Source organism: Mauremys mutica, chromosome 16, assembly GCF_020497125.1.
Source record: "Mauremys mutica isolate MM-2020 ecotype Southern chromosome 16, ASM2049712v1, whole genome shotgun sequence".
NCBI classification, from domain to species: domain Eukaryota; kingdom Metazoa; phylum Chordata; order Testudines; family Geoemydidae; genus Mauremys; species Mauremys mutica.
The window spans coordinates 21741571-21762840 of NC_059087.1; the positions used below are offsets into that span (position 1 = coordinate 21741571).

General features: G+C 42.5%; 1 protein-coding gene across 4 annotated transcripts in view; it reads right to left on the reverse strand.

Moving 5' to 3' along the window:
• Nucleotides 1–7449: 7449 nt before the first annotated feature.
• Nucleotides 7450–21270, reverse strand: part of SLC5A1 (solute carrier family 5 member 1) — a 55304-nt gene continuing 41483 nt past the window's right edge. For all 4 annotated transcript variants that reach the window (XM_044990468.1, XM_044990467.1, XM_044990466.1 and 1 more), the window contains 5 exons: nt 20479–20629; nt 19626–19794; nt 12166–12381; nt 11095–11197; nt 7450–8734 (listed from right to left, as the gene is read on the reverse strand). In XM_044990468.1, coding sequence (XP_044846403.1) covers nt 8517–8734; nt 11095–11197; nt 12166–12381; nt 19626–19794; nt 20479–20629 — 857 coding nt within the window. In that variant the 3' untranslated portion in view covers nt 7450–8516. The remainder of the gene's footprint in view (nt 8735–11094; nt 11198–12165; nt 12382–19625; nt 19795–20478; nt 20630–21270) is intronic.

Consider the following 21270-nt stretch of genomic DNA (forward strand, 5'->3'; position numbering starts at 1 on the left):
CCATTGCACTTCTTTCACAGATAGTCATTGTCCAATATCAACATCTTTCAATCTTCCATTTACATTAAATAAAGAATTTCATTGCCATGTTAATGCCTACATTAATAAACAAGGAAAGTAATGAGTAGGATAATGACCTTTTCTTTAATCCTCTGTAGCTGACCAGAGAGACTTTTCATAAAGATGCATATAGCATATTAGTAGCCTCAGAGACTATGTGGTCCTCCTGCCCAGGTCAGTAAGGCCTTTTCTTAGCCATATTTCACCACTGGTACATCTCCAGTGGAAATAGCAATGGTGGAAGCTGTAGTGTAGACAGGACTTGGGAATTTTTAACCAGCAAGTACAGCTAGACTACAAGGTGGTAAAAGCACATGAGTCCTGTCTACATTACCACTTTCACTATTGGTCTCACCAGTTGAGCTGCACCATTGACGGAGTTTTCAGATGTAGATACGGCACAGAAGCAAGAATATATAGAAGCACAGAAGCACATAAATAAAAGGCAAGCATTGAATCGCAGAGTAAAAGGGACATTTTTCCCCCAAGCTGTAGGCTTTGTCTTCTTCAGCATTGTTTATATTAGAAAGGTTTGCCAGTACAGCTATACCTGCTATATCTCCTAGCATAGAGACAGCTTGGGGGGTGGGGGGAATCCTTTTCCCCATATTACTTATACCAATTCCCCAAACAGAATATGTTATGCCAACTAAAACACTTTTTTTTCCTGTATCATTGCATTTCCATTAGGGCTCTTGTCAGCATGGAAGAGTCATAAAAACAATCACATCCCAATCAACATTGTTATACCAGCAAAAGTTTTAAGTGTAGATCTACCAAGTCTTAGTAAAAATTATGATCACTAACAAAAAATCCTGGGAGATTATTGCTAGAACTTTTAAATATTGCAAGGTACATGTGTATTAAAAGACAATGAGCAGTTTTGAAATCTTACTCTTAATTAATTAGTCTCTTACAGTTGGTATGGGTACTTCCACCTTTTCATGTTCGCTGTATGTATAAATTTCTTCTTACTGTATGTTCCATTCTATGCATCTGATGAAGTGGGCTGTAGCCCACGAAAACTTATGCTCAAATAAATTTGTTAGTCTCTAAGGTGCCACAAATACTCCTGTTCTTTTTGCTGATACAGACTAACATGGCTGCTACTCTGAAACTAGAAATAATGTTTTGCTTTTAGTTTTCAATATTCCTTTTCCTTCCCATTGTACACAAGGCATTTCAACTACAATGCCAAGGGAACGCAACCACAGAACAAAGTCAAAAAGTCAGTTTCCAGATGTGAAAGGACAGTACATGGATAAAGGAACCATAAAAAAGTGTGCAGGTTAATCTGCTGTTCCATAAAGAACAAATACTATAGTTATTATAGAAGCTGTCACGTCACTTGGTAGTGTATCTTCACAATAGTACATTTGAGAAACAGCACCTATAACACTAACCAACTTTCAAATCAATTATAGTATCATCTACAATGCTCTATAGGATCATCTTTCAACATATTTTCTTCAGATTGTATTATACACAATGTTTCTCCAGATTGTGTTATACACAGTGTTTGCTTTTGAACATTTTGGGGAAGAGACACAAGGGTAGGAGACTGAATATTAAAAATGAAGCAGTTGAGGCAAATCAACATTGTGGCAGCTGTCTGGTAACAATTTTAGTTTTGTTGTGACAGTGCAACAGTATGGGCACTATTCATATCTCCCCAAATGTTCCCATACAAACTCATCTAATACAGGCAAGAAGGGATTCCGATTCCCTTTGCTGAACACAAGCAAATCTTTCCCTCAGCTCTACCTCCTCCTGTAAACAGGAAGTCTTCACTCTGGCATTGTCCTTTTGAATTGATTCCATCATAGACACTCCTGCTCCCACAATAATTTGAAGGAAGCTGTAGATGGCTCTTACAGGTGATTAAATGCTTAAGTGAATCTGGGGAATTTAATAACCACAAAAAACATCTATTGTTAGTAGATTTCAGTGTTATAAAATGTTATTCAGAGTATATGCCCAGATTTTAAAAAATCCCTAAACCCGCAATACAGGTTGAAAACTTTTTGTCCCTTGAGATTGCTGGAAGATTCTGTGCTGCTGCCTTCTTACTCATTCCATAAGTGTCATTTTGTGGGGTGAGAGTCAGGGTGAATAACTGTTTGAAATTGCCATCTATTTGGGATGATGCAACTGGACTCTTTCACCTCCTAATGCTCCCATGTAGGGCAGGCCAGAATTTTACCCATATTGTCAATAAGAATTTTGGTGTCAGTCTTAAGGGATAATGTTTAATTAGCAAGATGTAACTGAAATCCTTCTCTTGTTGTATACCTGGTATGCAGTATGACGGGGTCCATACTTGCCCAAGTATTTCTTCATCTTTACATTGCCATTCATTGACCGAAGTTGAATCCTTGCTTGTTTACTGTCATTTTGGGGAAGAATCAGTTTCTCAGGCGAATCAAAATTCAAGAAGAATATAGAATTCATATATGTTTAGTTTCAAGGGAAATTCTCATAAAATAGAAATATGTTAGTAGTAAAATCCAGTAGGGTTGTTTTTTTTAAACTTATTTTCACTGACTTTATTGCACATGAACAAGAATAAAAACAGTGTAAAGACCAGAGGTATCTCCTCACTTTGCCTTTTTTATATTGCAAAAGTTAGTTACAAATAGTTTCATTTCATTCAGCTTTCTATCTAGTAGCCTCTTTTTAATGAGTAATTTTAGCTCTGGATTAGTATATCTAGAAAAGCCTGTGATTTGTTTTTTAGCACATGAAGAATTTTACAGAACATTTAGAGAAGAATACAAGTATCTGTATTTTTATTTTTAACCATTTTTCCTCACATGAAGTAGTCTGAATAGAATCAGACACAGATGACTGGATTCTGATATTTATAACTTTCAGTGATATTGCTGCTCTGATAGCACTGATTTCAAGATAAGGAAAGACTGCATGAATGTCCTTTCTGCCTGCCTTCAGAAGGTGGGATCCCTGTTAGGGTGACGTTTTTATCTCAGTCAGGATTTCACATTTAGGCCCTGATCCTGCACCATTAAAGTCAGTGGGAACTTTGCTAGAGATCAAGTCTCACTTAGTCTCACTGTCAGGTTTGACAGCGAAAGACCAATTTTGAGGTTTTGAAGCCAGATGTCCCACATGGTACTGCTAATACTATCAATAGGCTAACTGGGATGTCCTTTCTATTTCTGTATCTTGAAATCAGGTATCCCATGAGCAAAATGGAAGATAAAGCTGTTTCTCTGAACTGAATGCATCTGCAGATCAATGACTATGTTGAGTAAATTTTTTTTAATTGCATCTACATCTCCCAGTCATTGAGACAAATAAATACCAGATCAACATTCACCACTGTAGCCAAGTCTATAGTAACAAGCATTAAATCCTGCAGCAGGTGGGAGCTGGCCTAGAGCTCTGAAAGATATGCTGGCTTTAGCTGTGCAGTTAACATTACATAGCAGTTTTCACTTATCATAAGTTTCATGATAGAAGCTTCGTGAGCTTCATGTTAGCCACATGACATTCTGATAAGTAAGCTGGACTAATGCTGGCTTGGTAAAACTACCATTAAGTGGATACATAATTGGTTAAACAACCACAAACAAAGAGTAGTTATTAATAGAATGATGTCAGATTGGAGTTAGGTCTCAAATGGGGATCCACAGGGATCTGTTCTGGGTCCAGTGTTATTTAACATCTTTATTGATGACCTGGATGTTGAAGAGAGAACATACTGATCAAATTTGCAGATGACACAAAGCTAGGGGGCGTTGCAAACACTTTGGAGGATAGAGATAACATTCAAAGGGGTCTTGATAAATTGGAGAACTGGGCTATAGACAACAAAATGAAGTTCGACAAAGACAAATGTAAGGTGCTACCACATGTACAAATACAGAATGGGGGATAACTAGTTTGGTAGCAGCACTGCTGAGCAGGATCTGAGAGTTATGGTGGCTCACAATCTTAACATGAGTCAACAATACAATGCTGTTGCAAAAAAAACCAAGTGCAATTTGGTTTATTTAACAGAGGCATAGCATGCAAGTCACAGGAGATGACAGTACCGCTCTGCTCGGTGCTGGTTAGGCCTCAGCTGGAGTACTGCGTCCAATTCTGCTCACCAATGTATAAAAAGGAAGTAGAGACATTGGAAAGAATCTAGAGGTGAGCAACAAAGATAATCAAAAGGGTTGGAATGCAAGCCATATAAGCAATGAAGACTAAGGGAACTAGGTATGTTTAGTTTGGAAAAGAGGACATTAAGGGGGAGGACATGATAGTGGTCTTCAAATACTTGAAAGGCTGCCACAAAAAGGATGGAGAAAAGTTGTTCTCTTGCCACAGAGGGCAGAACAAGAGGCAATGGGTTCAAACTATAGCATAGCAGATTAAATCTCAGGGAAAACTTCCTAACTGTAAGAACAGTAGGACAATGGAATAAACTGCCCAGGGAGGGTGTGGAAGCTTCTTCACAGAGGTTTCCAAAAGGCTGGATAGCCATCTGTTTTGGATGATTTAGACCCAACAAATGCCGCATCTTGACAGGGGATTAGACTAGATGATGCTTGCCGTCCCTTCTAGTGCTATGGTTCTCTGATTTTATAGAAACATGAGCCCTAACTCTTTCAGAGGACAATATCTGTGAACAGAGATTGCAAAGAAATGTAATTCTTTGTAAAGCACCCAGCCTTCAAAATGACAGCACCATTGTGGAGCTGCTTTGATTTATGGAAACATTTTGGAGAGCATTGTAAAAAAAAAATCTGCAAATTCTAAATTATGTTTTTCCCCTCTTATTTACTAATGAAGACAAATGTCTGAAGACAAAATCCTTATCCCTAAGGAACAACTACAGCCATTCAGCACAACCCAATAGTCAGTCACAAGATAGTAATAATTTATAACATTTTAAAGCTTATTCATGGTATTTTTTTTAAAACCAACCTTAAGTTTTATGTTTATGTAATACACCTCTACGCTGCTATAACGCGGTCCTCAGGAGGCAAAAAATCTCACTGTGTTATAGGTTAGACCGCATTATATCAAACTTGCTTTGGTCCCCCGTTCCTTGTTCCCTGACCACCCTCTCCAAAGACCCCCTGTCTCTAATCACCCCCAGGACCCCACCCCCTACCCAACCTCCCTATCCTGATTGCTCCAACCCCTATCCACACACACACACACACACACACACACACCGCCCCCTGACAGGCACTCACCAGCAGTGGCGGGAAGCGGAGCAGCCTGGCCCCAGCCAGCTCCACTCCGCCATCTCCCAGCTGCGGCACTCCACTTCCCACCGTCAGTGAGTGCATGGAGGTTGGGGAAAGGATGCCCCCCTGCACTCACCTGCGGCGGGAAGCAGAGTGACACAGCCCCAGCCCGCTCTAGTTTTCAAATGACTCTCTCTGCACTTCCCAGTCTGTGATTTCAAAAAGCTTTATTATTCAGCCGGTGTGGAGAAATGGTGGTAAAAAGCAGCAAAGAGCCTGACGACAAAGAGTACCCAACAAGGGGGTCATTCCATGGCATAGGCTTCTCAGCTGGCTGGGGAAACCATTTGTGTTATTTTTGCCTTTATCTAAATGGTCTCATCATTTCAGTGTTTTCAGTTTAGTTACAAATTGTAGCTAAGAAGGAGCTGCATCATCCACAAGAAGGGCTCATTGACCAGTTTCTCATCCGCTACAGCAACCATAAGAACAGCAAAGTACAGCCATTTCCCAGATATGCAAATGATCAAGACTGAAGACATCTGATTTCGGCTTTTGATCAAGAAACTTTTTTTTATATTTTACATTTTCTATTGTGTTATACAGAGAACTCTTGACTTTCCGGTCCCCAAACACATTAGAAACATTTTAATACATACAAACAACCTTCATAATTAATGAAATATAATGAATTCCATAACATAATACAATGACGACTGTTAAGATGCTCCCTACTGCTCTATTTATTGTAAGACTGTTGGCACTAGGATTCAGATTGTATTGATGATTTGGCACGATACAGTACATGTCAGGATACTGCAGGGAAATAGAACATTATACTGAAGATCCTAATGAAGCTACATGCAGTAAGAGGACAGCACATTTTGCTATGGACTCATCTGAATATGCTGTCAGAAGACAGTGTATCACAAAAGTAATAGGGATTTGCAGGAGTGCAGCATGCTTCAGAAAGACTGTATTGGTTTGCTTGTTACATGTTGCAGCACAGTGCAGTGTGCTGTAGAATACTGCAGGAAGATGAGATGCATGTTACACTGAATTGAGACATTGCAGGAAGCTGTGGTACACGAGGCAAAAAGGATTGTAATACAGATTAGCTGCAGCAACTGGGAATTTCCGATGTGCCTTCTCTGTATCTATGCCTCCTTGGGAAGATGAATTAGGTGGTAAAAAGTTCTGGTTTCACTTTTCAGCCTGGAACTGCTCTCCATAGCTTCTTACTAGTCTCTGAGACCCAAGCCATGGTCATTGCCTAGAGTTGTCAACTCTTACTGAAACTATTCTGGGAGATATTTTTTTCCAACATGACAATGTCATTTTCTTAAAATATCCTATTAAAATCTCCTGGATTCCTTTTAGTAGTCACCGGGAGATCAATGCCAATTCTGGAAGACTCCAAGCCAAACCTGGAGGGCTGGCAACCCTATCATTGCCTCATCAAGGTCTCAGCCTGGTTTCACACTCCCAAACAAGGTGAAGACAATTGGAATGGTTTAGATGATGTCAGAGCAGTGAATAGTGTAATAGTCTTACACAGCATGAATGAAATTACTTAACAAAACTGTCAGAGAAGGAAGATTCATAATTTGGCAGGAAAAATACTGTAATGTCTTAGTGTACTTGGTAGCAAGACACAAAGCCAGAATTACCAGGTAGAAAATCCACTAACTAAGAAGGGGAACTAAGAGAACACTACTGCCTTCCTTATAAAATGGAGGTCCACAGTAAATGTAAATGGAGTCTAATTTTGACACATCATGCTAGGGAATCAAAACTACTGTGGAAGCCAATTAATAATTAACAAGGATTTAAAGAAATCTTAATGAATGTTAGTTAGTTAGCATGAGTTAGGCTAGCTGTGACCCTAATGACGTGAAATTTGTAAAAGCAAGATAATGTAAGACAAAGTGAACTGTGTGAAAGTTGTTACGACCTTGCAATATGCAGTCTTGCTTTTTTCTAGTAGTAATACAAATAAGATAGCAAAGAGGCTTATGTATAAACAAATGCAATTGTTTTCTTTTTACTGTCTCCATGATTGCTAGAAATTGTCTGTAACAAAGGTATAAAGGCTTGATGTAATTGTTTACCAGTTGAGAGACCTGTCCGGGACTGGGGTGACCCTGTGTCCTATGGCACTCTCTCCCTCCATTGTAATTACTGGAGAAATAATAAAGTATTTGATTTTGCTGCACCCAAACAAAAAGCGAGAACTAAGTTTTTCTCCGACACTACCATGAATATATTTTTATAAATAAAGCTTTCACATTCAAACAGATTCATATTAAACTAAATGCTCAGATTGCATTGGAACCTTTAAAGCTAATCTTGAAGAGTCAGGCATAACCACGACTCTTATTAGGGCTGGTCAGACTTAAGTTTGCCTAATTTCAAACCCACTCAAATAGCACAAGTTAAATTCAGATGGTACTGGGGTTCATATTCCACTCAGAAGAAAAAGTGATAAAAGAGGAGAGAAGAAAAAATCCACTAAAAACAGTGTAATGTATGGAACAGATAATGGAAAGAGAAAAGGGCTATTAAAAATAGCGATAGTATCAAAGGAATACATCAATAAAATGTCATCCAGGAGAACTCACCTAAGGCTGCCTTTATTTTGAGGGGATTCATTTATCTTAAACCCATAGCACAGCTCTTCATATAGCTGAACTTAAAAAAAAAAATCACCTTGGGAAAATGGCCAGAAATTTTTGCCAGTTCCCCAAAATAGTTCACAAAATCATGAACTCCATGCAGCTCATCCAGCCCTGGTTCTCATATTCTGAAATTGAGCTGTGAAATGTATTTTGTAAGAAGAGAGATTTACTAAATTCTCCCTGATGTACTGGATTGAAATTCTACCCTTTGGGACTTTAGTATGCCTGCTCTTTAGCCAAAAGATGTTTAATTACCACTATATAACCAATGAATAAATCAATGTATTCATACAATCTCACTGTACAAGTATCAGAGGGATAGCCGTGTTAGTCTGGATCTGTAAAAGCAGCAAAGAATCCTGTGGCACCTTATAGACTAACAGACGTTTTGCAGCATGAGCTTTCGTGGGTGAATACCCACTTCTTCAGATGCAAGTCACTGTACAAATCTCATAAGTATATCTAACTGTATAATTTAGACAACATAATTTATTTTGAAGAATACAGTGCAATTTCAAAAGGAAAAGGGACTAGAGTTAGACCTTCATGTAAACTCTGGAGTGTGAGAAGAGATTTATGCAAAGAAGGCATGACAGAATACAGCCACGGTCAGTAGAATGATGCCGTTTATGTTCACAACATTTCTCCAGATTGGCTTCTCGGAAGTGTCAGTCAGTTTCTTCTCCATTGCTTCCTGCTCCTCTTTGCTCAGTTTGGGACCTTTTTTCTGATCTAAACCACAGAACCAGTTGTAGGCCTTCTTACAGCATCCTTGCTCTTCATCACCTTGTTCTGTGATAGAAAAAAATAGCACAGTGGTCAAGTAACGTGGTGTGTGTGGCTCCATAAGACTGGTATTAAAACAAGGTCTCAGTGATGCAGAGTATTCTTTACAGAACTGTTTTTCAAATGTGGCCACTATGGCCTTTCCTTGCAGCCACAGCCTCCTGTGCTGTGATGGGGGTTGGGGGCACAAGGCAGTGGCCCCTCTCCCAGGGTCACTCGCAGTGGTTGGGCCCTGCCCCCCCAACCCCCAGAGACCCAAACGCTGGAGGTGCAGGCAGCTGGTGAATTCCTCACTTTCCCAGGGTGGGGTAAGGGAGGCAGGCTTTGGCCACAGGGCTTCGTGCTCCATGCACATGATGGCAGGTTCTGGTTCCAGTCTCCGGAACCAGACTCGTCACCCCCACCATTGTTCCTGGGCCCCATTGCCTCCCTGCCCACATCCCCATCCAGGGCTTAATTTGTCCCAGGGCTTGTGGAGGCTGAGTAAGTCTGCTGTGAAAAGTGATATTAACAAACATACAAATATCACTTTTCACAGCAGAAGACTTGCCAGCACAACCAAAAAAGCAAAAGAAACGACAACAAAAAGACAAGAACATGCAAAGCACCTTATTTGCGTTTCTATTCTGTTTAGGTCCAGTAAAGAATACAGACAACTGTAAATTATTTTTATTATTGAGTCTGAAAAAAACCTCTACATAAATAAAATACGATTTGGACATGTATATGTGCATATTTATTTGTTTTTCCTAAAGTTAATTAAATATTTTAGGAAAAATTGCCAGCACAGCCATCAGCAAGAATTGGTGGCCGCACTCTGAGGCCACCAAAAAAATTGTTGTGAGAACCCCTGCTTTAGAGCCTCTGGTAACTGAAATAACAGCTCCAATTTGTGATCTTAATGATGAAAAATGCCTAAGGAGAGATGGGGGTGTAGAATCAGATCAACATTATGATTCCACGGCAGACGTGCAAAGTGAGTGATTTATGATCATCAAGTAACTCTGTAGCTATTGCTAATAATTTTGAACCCTACAAACCCCTGTGCTTTCCAGTTCACTAATGGTTTGTTCTCAGTTTGCAGTGATATAGTTTAAAATACTGGTAGCTCACAAATGCTAGAAATCACTAAGTTGATTCATGCACATTATAAATACTTAAACATACAGGATTGAAAAGTGTTGGGTACAGAGTAATAGGCCAGATCTTCACCTCCTGGCCCTCCCCAACTACACCTCCTTATGCGTTGTGCTGCTTTGCAGTTGGGGAGAGAGGAAGGGGCCACAGGGAGCCATCTGGGGCTCCCTGGGTCAAGGCTGCACAAGGACAGCCCTAATTTACACCAGTGAACAATCTGGCACTGCAAAGGTCCGCTCTGCCACATCCACTCTCCTTCCTCATTATGCCTTGCCTCCAACTTGCTCCCTCTTTCCCTTACATGGGGTAAGGTTAGGGAGGGCAGCTGTGTAGGAGGCAGCTCCAACTTTCTGCTTGCAGAAAGATCTCCTGCCGGGGGGGATTCTCCACCAGCTATCTCTGGCTGATTTAAGGCAACTTTCCCCTGCTTACATGGTGCACACAGGCCTTAGAGGATAAAGACACCGGCCATGTCTCTTCAGCCTGAGATTGAGAAGTAGGTCGCTGATTTGTGAAGGGTTTCTCTGCTTAATCAGATGTTGGGGTTTTTTTGAATTATTGACAAAGCCCTGGCAGGGATGATTTAGTTGGGGATTGGTCCTGCTTTGAGCAGGGGGTTGGACTACATGACCCTCTGAGGTCCCTTCCAACCCTGATATTCTATGATTCTTTTTTATTAAATGGCTGAATTCACCGATGCTTTCAACCTTGTGGAAGTGAGCTTTGTGTCAGAGCCTGGAGCCAGGCAAAGTTTTGTGTAAATTTCCCAATGCAGTTCTGGCAAAACACCTTCACCCTGCTGTGCACCACCTTCATTGTTTCAAAACCTAACCCCTACACACCACTTCCAAATGCATCTTCATTCTGTCCTTTAAAGTGTAAGGCCCACACACAATTCTTGCAACCACATCGCTCCTGAGCTGTGCCACCCCAGTTTGTTTTAGCCCTGGGCTTCTCACCTAATTATATGAAGGCTTTTGTGCTCTGCACAAAAATCAACTGGAACTAGATTGTCATTGTGTAATTAATTTCACCACAATCTACACCAGACCCAATTAATAGACAGTGGTGAAAAATTTGTGCATTAACTTTGCCTACTGGCCCTTTAGCATCTGAGTTTTCATGGGAGTATAGGGCACTTTCACTGTTTCTTCTGTACTGAAGTTGGGAACCTCAAATACGCTGATGGCTTCCACAGATCGTAAATGAGAATGTTATTCAGAAATCACCTGATACATCGTCATTGCTCTCAGGTTCCTCAATCTTCTCATTTGCATCCAGGTCAATACGTTCCTCTTTGCTGTTCCGAAGAGACCAGCACAAGCGGTAAAGCTGCCATTAAACAAAACGAGTTTACAATGCTGCAAGCCTTAGAATGCTGAGATCAGCACAGGATTTGGGGGTCTCATGAATGTTTGCTAAATAATACTCAGGGATTATTAGGGATCTCGTAAGACTGGGGACAGATAGTGTAGGAGACTATTCCTCTTTCCCTTTCTTAACACCTTCATCCCTTAAATCTTTGTTTGCTACAATACACAGTATGCACCACCTATTGTGTGTCTCTCTCAGAAATCAAATTCCCTTCTTATTGTGTATTTTTGCACTACAGTAGAACCTCAGCATTACGAACACCTCAGGAATGGAGGTCGTTCATAACTCTGAAATGTTTGTAATTCTGAACAAAACGTTATGGTTGTTCTTTAAAAAGTTTACAAATGAACATTGACTTAATACAGCTTTGAGACTTTACTAAACAGAAGAAAAATGCTGCTTTTAACCATCTTAATTTAAATGAAACAAAGAAACAGTTTTGTTACCTTGTCAATTCTTTTTTTTTTTTAACACTTTTAAGTAGTTCACATTGAATACAGTACAGTACTGTATTTGCCCTTTTTTTTTTTTTTTTGTCTTTACTGCTGCCATATTGCATACTTCCAGTTCCAAATGAGGTGTGTGGTTGACTGGTCAATTCATAACTCTGGTGTTTGTAACACTGAGGTTCCACTGTATATAATGTCTTCACGATGTTAGTAGTTACAGAGTACTCTCCAGAACATTTGTTTTCCTAGCAGTGTGCGCTTCATTTCCAGAGATATCTGGACCAAGGAATAATTTGAGAAAGATGCAAAACTTCTCTCTGAACCCAGTTAACTGGAAGGATCCTATATAATGTGTATAATGTAAAATTCCAGGGTAGAATATACTTAATGCTACTTTTACAGTGTAAATTAAAGTGATCAGTTTCATAGATCTCCTCTAGCTCAGGGAGCAGGAGAGCAAGAGACAGTGATACTCACATGTACATCCGGAATGGGTTTAGTTATCAGTGAGACGCTCAAGATGATGATGACGGAGATCCCAAAAAGGATTATAGCAAAGTACAAATAGTGAATTCCACAAATGATCATTGGACAATTGCTGGGGTTTACACAGCTGCCAGTTCCATAGGCAAACTCTGCAATCATTCGAGCCAGCCCAATGCCCAGCCCAATGACCAAGCCCCAGAAGGCACCCTGCAAAAGAAAGTGACAGGCAGATTTATCAGAAAGCTGTTGTGGATATGTAAATACATTGCCTTCTTTAACCTACTAATGTCAATGCAATGTGCACTACTGCCAGTGGACACGTGAGCAACCTACATCACCAAGGGATTAAGAACAGGAAGAAAATAAGCCTTCTTATTAACCAGAAGCAAACCAGTTATTAAATTGAACTCCTAATGTAAACGCACATCATGTACTGGCTAGGAAATCAAGAAAATCTCCAAAAGTCTTTGAAAAGGTCGAAGTGCTTTTCCTGGCTTTAAAAATAATTATTTTCTTTATATAACCGCACCTTAGAACCCCGCCTCCCTCCCCTACAAATGTAGGGTGACTGCAGGGTGACTTGGGAGCATTAGCCTGTACATGCTACTATGTTATTGAAGGTTTGCCTATGAGTGCCGGGTTACTGGCAAGAGCAGCAACACTGCAGTGTTTTGAAAAGAAATTGTTGCTCAAGAATTACATGAAGTTTGCACTCAGACATTAGAAGAAAAGGCTCTGCAACCTCGACATGTCTCAATAAAATTGCTAGGAATGCCCTGTCCCAGCTCTGCATGAGATTCTTTGGCCTGTGATATGAAGGAGGTTAGATGAGATGATCACAAAGTTCCTTTCCAGCCTTAAAAATCTATTAAATCATTACAATCCTCTGCCCCCACAGCACAGCTCATTCAAGCTGGTTTTGAAGTTTGCAGAATGTCAGATGAGCTTCTAGAATTTTAGATCCTTATCTGAACCAAACCTTTGAAAAGAAGGTTACTCATGCTATGCAGTACCTGAGGTTTTTCGAGACATGTTTCCCTACAGGTGCTCCACTTTAGGTGCAGTAGCATCCCTGTGCCTGGGATTGGAGATCTTCAGTAGCAGGGCCCGTTAGGCCGCACATGCACTCCTCCCCATTTCATGCCGAGAGTGGCGTCTATATAGCACTATGTGGTCCAACTGCTGTCAGCTCCTTCTCTACTGCAAAGTCAATGTTTGAACTCTGAAGCAGAGGGGAGGAGGGCGAGTAGTGCAGCACCCATAGGACACACATCTCAAATAATCTCAGTTACTGCATAGGGTGAGTAACTTTCTTCTCTTCAAGTAGTGTCCGTATGGGTGCTCCACTGTAGGTGACTGTAGAGCAGTGCCCCTAGTTGGAAGACTGGGAATGATCTCTACTGAGGACAACAGGTCTGTGTGTCCTAGCAGGGCACCTGATGCTGCGTTGTGGGTGAAAACATAATGAGGACTGAAGGTGTCTGTGGACACCCAGGTGGCTGCCTTACAAATGTCAGTAATCAGTACTGTATTCAGGAAAGCTATTGATGTGGACAGCAATTGAGTGCCAGATGGGGGCTGAAGTTTGTGATGTTGGTAGCAAAGGTGGATGCACCCTGAGATCCATTTCAAAAGATGTTTGGATATTGCTGAACCTTTTGATCATTCAGCGATAGAGAGGAATAAATGTGGCTATTGTCTGAACAATTTGGTTCTGTCAAGGTAGAAAGCTAGTGCCCGTCTGACATCTGACCTTGGGCTGATTGCTATGTGGCTCAGGGAAGGAGGAGGGAAGGTGGATAGGTTGGTTTGGATGGAATGAGGGTGGTACCTTGGGTAAGAACTACTGGTGAGATCATAACGTGACCTTATCTTTATAGAAGATTGTGTACGGGAGGATATGCCAACAGGGCACCAATTTCTCCTACCCGTCAGGCAGATGTAATCACTATGAGAAACAGTTTTCATGGATAGGTGCATGTAGGAGCAGGAGACCATTGGTTCAACTGGGGGCTGGTGATACAGAGTAGAATGAGGCTGAGATCCCAAAGTGGGGTGGGGTCTCATACTTAAGGGTAAAGGTTTTGGAGACCTTTAAAGTCTTTTTGTCATTGGGTGGGTAAATACCAACTGCCCTCTATCTTGGAGTGGAATGCAGTAATGACGACCAGATGTATGCAAACGGATCTTGTGGATAGCCTCAATCTCTTGAGTTCCAGGATGTAATCCAGAAGGACTAGTAAAGAAGTGGCAATTGATGGGATATGTTTGGTGTTGCACTAAATCCAGAACTTTTTCCATTTCTGTAGGTACGTATATTGAGTTGTCGAATATCTGCTATTTAAAAAGAATCTCCTTTACACCTTCAAAACAGGTTACCTTCGGATCCTGGAACCATGAAGGAGCCAGGCCTTCAAATGGAAATTCTAGATTTGGATGGAGAATCTGGCCTGTCTCCTGAGAGAAGAGGTGTGGTGTTGACTGCAGGGTAATCAGTGGACAGACTGTCATGCACAAGAGGTTAGGATACCAGATCTGTCATGGCATGGGGCTCCGAAGACGGCCCTCGCTCATTCCACTTGTATCTAGTTGAGCACTTTGAATGGTAGGGGAAAGGGTGGGAAAGCATAGAGGAGTGGTGCATCCCACAAAATGTGAAAGGCATCCCCCAGAGATTGGTGACCTAGACCTGCTCTTGAGCAAAATTGTAGGCATTTGATGTTTTGGGGAGTGGCAGACAGATCTATGTTCGGGAATCCCCAGCGATTGAATGTGTGTTGTAGGGTTCTTGTGTCCATCTCCCACTCGTGTTCTGTGAGAACCTCCCGCTCAGTGAGTCTGCCATGGTGTTTAGGTGTGTAGGTATGTGGCAGAGATGTCGATGCCATGTTGGATAGACCAGTTCCACAATTTCAGAGTTTCTGTACATAGGGATTGGGACCTCTCTGCCTCCCTTACCCCCCCCCATCTGTTGATCTAGAACATGCAGGTGGTGGTGTGCTTCGTTACTCTTATGGTCCTTTGTCGATTATTGGCAGAAAGTGTCAGCATGCACATAATTCTAGAAGGTTGATGTGCAACATGGATTCTGACAGGGACCACTTGCCCTGTACTGTGTGAGTTTGTAGATGTGCTGCCCATCCAAACAACGAGGTGTCAGTTGTCAATATCAAGGACAGTGTTGGTTGGAGGAAGGGGACCCACATGCAGACATTTCAGGGTTGCGTCCACCAGTCTAATGAATCTTTGATCTTGATTGGTATTGAGAGAAGTGTGTTTAGGCTATGTCTGTGGGGTACGTACGCTGTTCGTAGCCATCCCTGAAGACAGCGCATGTGCAATCTTGCATGTTTCACCATGAACTTGGCCACTACCATATAACCAAGCAGATATTGACAAGTCCCGGCGGAGATCCATGGGCAGGTTCTCACAGTGGAGATGAGGGTGATTATTGTGGAAAATCTGTGCACTGTGAGAAACGCTCTGGCCTTTATAGCATCCAGTTGGGCCCCAATAAATTCCAGATGCTAGGCTGGCATCAGTACCAATTTTTGTATGTTTATTTGGAGGCTGAAGTCTGAGAAAAGGTTCATCTGGAGGGAGCCATGACGAGGCAGTCGTCTACGTATGGAATATTACAATCCCTTGTTTGCAAAGGTGTTGCCACCACCGTGAGGACCTTGGAAAATATCCTGGGTGCCATAGAGAGGTCAAAGTACCTTTTATTAATAATGGTCAGACCCCAGATGAAATCTGAGGAATCGCTGTGGGAAGGGTGATGTGGAAGTACGTGTTTTGGAGGTTGAGTGCCCAGTCCCCCTGTTTTAGTGCTGGGATTATTGTTGATAGTGTGACCATCTTGAAGCATTGTAATTTGATGAACTTGTTGAGGTTCCTCAAGTCTAGGATAAGTCTCCACCTGCTGGGTTTCTTTTGGATCCGAAAATAGTGGGAATAAAAAACTTTCCCTCTGTGTTGGAATGGGACCAGTTCTATAGCACCCAGTTGCAGAAGGCGGTTTATTTTCTTTTTGTAGAAGGTGTTTGTGAGAAGGGTCCCTGAAGAGAGACGGGGAAGAGGGGTCGGTGGTTAGGAGAGAGGAACAGAATAGAATACCCCTTGCTGATGATTTCCATGACCCACTTGTCAGAGGTGATTTTTCGCCATGATGGCTAGAATGGGGTCAACCAGTTGCCAAACTGAAGGATTACTGGAGATGGTTTCAGCAACTGGACCAGGGGAGGCATCTCAGGGCCTTGACCACATTTTCAAAATTGTTGTGTAGAGGTGGATGGGTGGGGTGTAGTTGCTTGTGCCAATGTCTGTCTGTGCTTGGGAGGAGGTCTCGGTCACCTGCATTGTGTATCATAAAGCTATTGAAGGGTGGAATGTGGAGGTTTAGATCTTGGAGTAGATTGATATCTACCTGTCTTCTCTTCAGCACTGCTGTATATATGCCAGGAGAACTCAGTGTCACTCTAGAATCCTTTAAAGAATGTCAGGAGTCATCAATATGCTCGGCAAAGAGTTTAGATCCTTCAAACAGTAGATCTTCCACCATGGTCTGCACTTCCCTGGGGAACCCTGAGAGATGGAACCATGAGACTCGTCTCATCACTACAGATGCCGCAATGGAGCGGGCCACCATGTCCGCAGCATCCAGAGAGGCCTGTAGCGCCGTACAGGCCAGAAGTTGTCTTTCCGCCACCTGCTCCTTTTAGGAGATGTTGACTGACCTCATGAAACTTGGAATAGTTCATATGGTTATATTTAGCTAGGAGAGCCTCATAATTAGCAATTCCTCTTCCTGTCATAAGGGGCTGTCCTGGAACGGTTTTGTCATCCTTTCTCCTGCACCACATTGACTATGAGGGAGTTTGAAGTAGGATGAGAAAATAGGAATTCCATGCCCTTAGCAGGGACATAGTATTTCTCGTCCACTCACTTGCAGGTAGGGCGGTTTGCCAGATCAACTTGTCCGGGTCTAACAAGGCCTCGTTGATCGGAAGTGCGATCTTTGCCAATGTGGAGGACTGCAAGATGTCGAGCATCTTGAGCTTTTGTTCTCTAACTTCCTCCAGGGGGATCTGGAGAGAATCCACAATCCTGGGGAACAGTTTGTGGAACTGTTTAAAATCATCTACTGATGTTGGAGGTGATGGCATGATGGCCTCATTGGGGAAGGACGAGGAAATGTGGGCTGGTGATGTAACCTCTTCCTCTGTTTCTTCATCATGCTCCTCTAGCAATTCTGGTTCAGAGAAAGAGGCCTAGAGTCTGACAAGGACAGAGAGTGTATTTGTCCCTGTCTCTGCTCTGCACATGGTTTGGGAAAGTGTGACCTATATGCAGCCCAAGGCCAGTGTAGGGGAACAGGCACCTGGGGCTGCATCCAGGTGTGTCCATAACAAGGACTTGTGTCATTTCTGGTCTCTAGGTATCTAGGGCAGTAGTATGATTCTGTGGAGCCCTTTGAGATGATCGTGGGATGAGAGGCATGATGGAGTACTCCTCCTCTTCTTCCTCGATGGAGAAGGGTGGAGCAGTATTCGATGGTGAAGGAGATCGGTGTGTGACAGATGTATCTCCAGGGGAGAGGCATGGACTGTTGGGAGCTTGGTACAGAAGAGTGGTGATTCTGGAGTGTCAGAGAGGATCAGGTCTCTCAGGTAGTGGAACTCTTGTGATACCAGCAGGAGCATCATCGGTACTGATGGCTATATATGTATTTGTGCAGACATAATGGATAGCGACGGTGCAGATGTTAAGTGCCTTCTGTTGAACAACCAGTAGATGGCGCCAGGGGCTTAGTGGGCGCTAACGCACTCAAAGTCATTGAGGGAGATTTTAGATCTGTCCCTCTCAGTCCCAAGTGATTGTGTGTCTATTTGCGGTCCTGCCCTCTTAGGGCCCTTGGATCTCAAGAGTGCTGGGACTAGAGGTGTCTGGGATGGTCACAGGAGCCAGGTCTCGCCCCCAAAGATGTCGAGGCTACCGACCTCATGGGAGTTGCCTTTTTCCAAGGTGGCTCCTTGGTGAGTGAGTTGGGGCCCGTCTCTTCTCTTGATGGGGAGAGTGAAGATTTTCTTTTTGTGGTGTATGGTGAGCAGGGGTCGGCAGTGCTGATGGTGACTACCATGAAGGAGAGGTATTGGGGCCAGGGTCAGAGGCTAGTCGCAGTGAGTTCTCTATTATTAACATTTTAGCCTCAATTCACGGTCCTTTCTGGACCGAGCCTTCAGTTTGAGACATTTTGTGCATTTCTGTGGTATGTGCCTCTCACCCAAACAGTGTGCACTATCAGTAGCCATCGCTCACTGGAATTGCCTCATGACAGGAGAAGCACTTATATTGGAATAAGACAAGGTGAGACACTCAGTTTACAGTAGAAATAAGAATCTTTCCGAAAAGTCTAATCTGGAAGATACTAATAAAAATGGGACTTTGATCCAGGCAGTGCTTCAAATTTCTTCAGCTTTTACTTGATCCCAGTATTTTTTCTAATTAGGAGTGTGCTTTGGACCAAATGCTGAGGATCTTACTAATTCTTAATCCATTTTTCTTCAGGACCTCAGGATTTGATCCATTACATGAGATTCAACCAAGCAGTGACTGGAAATGGAATATCCCTGCTTGGGAAATATCCACTACTTCTACTGTTAGTATATCCACCAATCTCCAGAGAAAGGAGTCAAAGTAACTAGAAAGCTCCAACCCCACCTGGAAACAGTGTTATATTGTTTATCTATTGGCTTTCCTCACCATCGCATCTGTGCGCCTCACAAACATTAATGAATTTATCCTCATGGGGACCATAGGCAAGTATTATCCTCAACATTACAAGTGGGAAAATTGAGCTACAGAGCTATTACTGGAGTGATTTTCAGAGGTGCTGAGCGCACAGTTCCCACTGACTTCTAAGGGAGTTGTTCAGAGTGCTCAGCACCTCTGAAATTCAAGCCGGCAGTGACCTGCCTAAGTTCTCACAGGGAGTCTGTGGCACAATTGGGAATAGAACCCAGATCTCATGAGTTCCAGTCCAGCAGCGTAACCAGAGGACTTTCTCCTTCCTTGTTGAGGCCTACCGAACCCACGGAGAACCTAGAAGGTTGCAATAAAGCACTGTTTCCCAGAAATTATCCCTTCAAAACAAGTCACAGTGAAACAGTAGGTGGTTCCAGCTTCACAGCTGTCTAGGAGCCAATGAAGTCCAACAAAGTCCATGCACATTTACATATATGTGGTGGAAGAGGAATATGAGGATTCCTCAACTGAGCTAAGAATCCCTCAAGAATTCTGCTTTGGAACCTCAGGCACTGGCCTGTAGCGGGAATAGCCTCAAAGAAATTGAGAATCAAATTGAAACTAAGAAAGGGCAGTTGTCCCAGTGCACAGATGAATGTCTTCTGTGAACTTCTGCACACAGAGCTCTTCACTTAACCTGTACTTACCTCCTCATTGACCCTCTTACAGAAGATAGCAAGCAGGAAGACAGCAGCAATGGGTGGCCCCAGGTAGCTGGTGATAGACTGTATATAATCAAAAAGCTGCCCGCTCTGAGCTGACTGCACCACAGGAACCCAAGCAATGCTGATACCAATTAAAGCTAAGATAAATAACCTGCAAATACAGCCAATAAAAAAAAAATCTGTTAGCCACCTATTTATAAACATCAATCAGAAATACAGAAATTACAATGAACCAATCAACAATTTAACAATTCATTGTGTTATTCAACCAGCATTAAAACATCAGCAAAAACAACAGTAATCAACCATCAGCACTGGGAGTAGGGTGGGGTGGGGCTGGGGGAAGCAACCAGCAATGAGATCTTACCAGATCCCTTAGCTCTTAGTCAACCTAAAATGAGACCTCTGCTATCAAAATAATAAATCACCTATAATAAGAAGTCATCTATAAATACAGCTATCAATAAAACAGCAGAGAGGGATGAATAAAAGAGAAATCAGCGCATAGCTAGTGAATATTACTGATGCTGTAGCTTTGTCTGACTGGCATCTTGGAATGAAATTTAAATAGATCCCCTGGGATATCTTTAGGGAATAGACACCTCAGATTAATCTTTAAATAAGAAACATGGCTGGAAACTACCCCACAGAATATCGAGAAAGACACACATGGGATTAAGCTGTCAGGCCACAAGAGGTCACTGCTGCATCAGATGCATTCAGTGGAAGGTTGTTCATCCAGGCACTTTAAGGTGAACTTTGAAGGGTGCAGTCTGTGATGGCTCCAATATTTCATTAGGTTCCTAATGCTGGGAAGGGGCGCAGTAACACTTACCTCCCAGCCAGCATGAGCTCTTTCTCAGATGCCCGGGTTCGTATTTTGGTGTAGATGTCCATGGTGAACAGAGTGCTAGCACTATTAAAAATGGAAGTCAGGGAGCTCATGAGAGAGGCCAACATGACTGATAACATCAGACCTCGCAAACCTGAAACACAGAGAGAGACATCACCTGAGCTGGGGAGGGTCAGTCACTGGGAATGCTCCATAAGTGACATCTCTGAGTGCATGGTCTGACCTCCCCAACCCTGCTATCTGTTAGTAAATGAAGCATGCCCAGCTTATGACAACTTCATGGTACCCTACTGCAGATGGAAGGTAATGGTGCCTTTTAGGTCAGGAAGCACAACATTTTCAATACCACATAATACCCAGGCTGGGCTGTTAGGAGATGGATAATGGCTGAGTGTATTTACTCAGATAGGAGTCCTTTGTGTACAACGTGAGGGGTCAGAGACACCCCCCCAAAAACACAGTCTTGTTGTTTATACTGCCTGATTGGACTCCGGGTCAGTGGGAGAGCAATAACCCCAAGGGGGCTGCACTTTCTCTTCCCAGTCCAGTGAGTTTAGCAGAGGGACTGCAAGCATGTCCCTCAACACAGAGATCCTGGCAGAGGCTGCCTCTTAATAACTGGCAACTGTAGGCCAGATTTATTTCTCACACTAGGCTAACTCCAGCAGCGTCTTACTGCCTCATGTTTGCAAATAAGTAACATTGTCATGGCTAGGCTGTAACCATCTGGCATCTATGGTCACATTGATCATAATGCTTGGCATGTACAGGAAT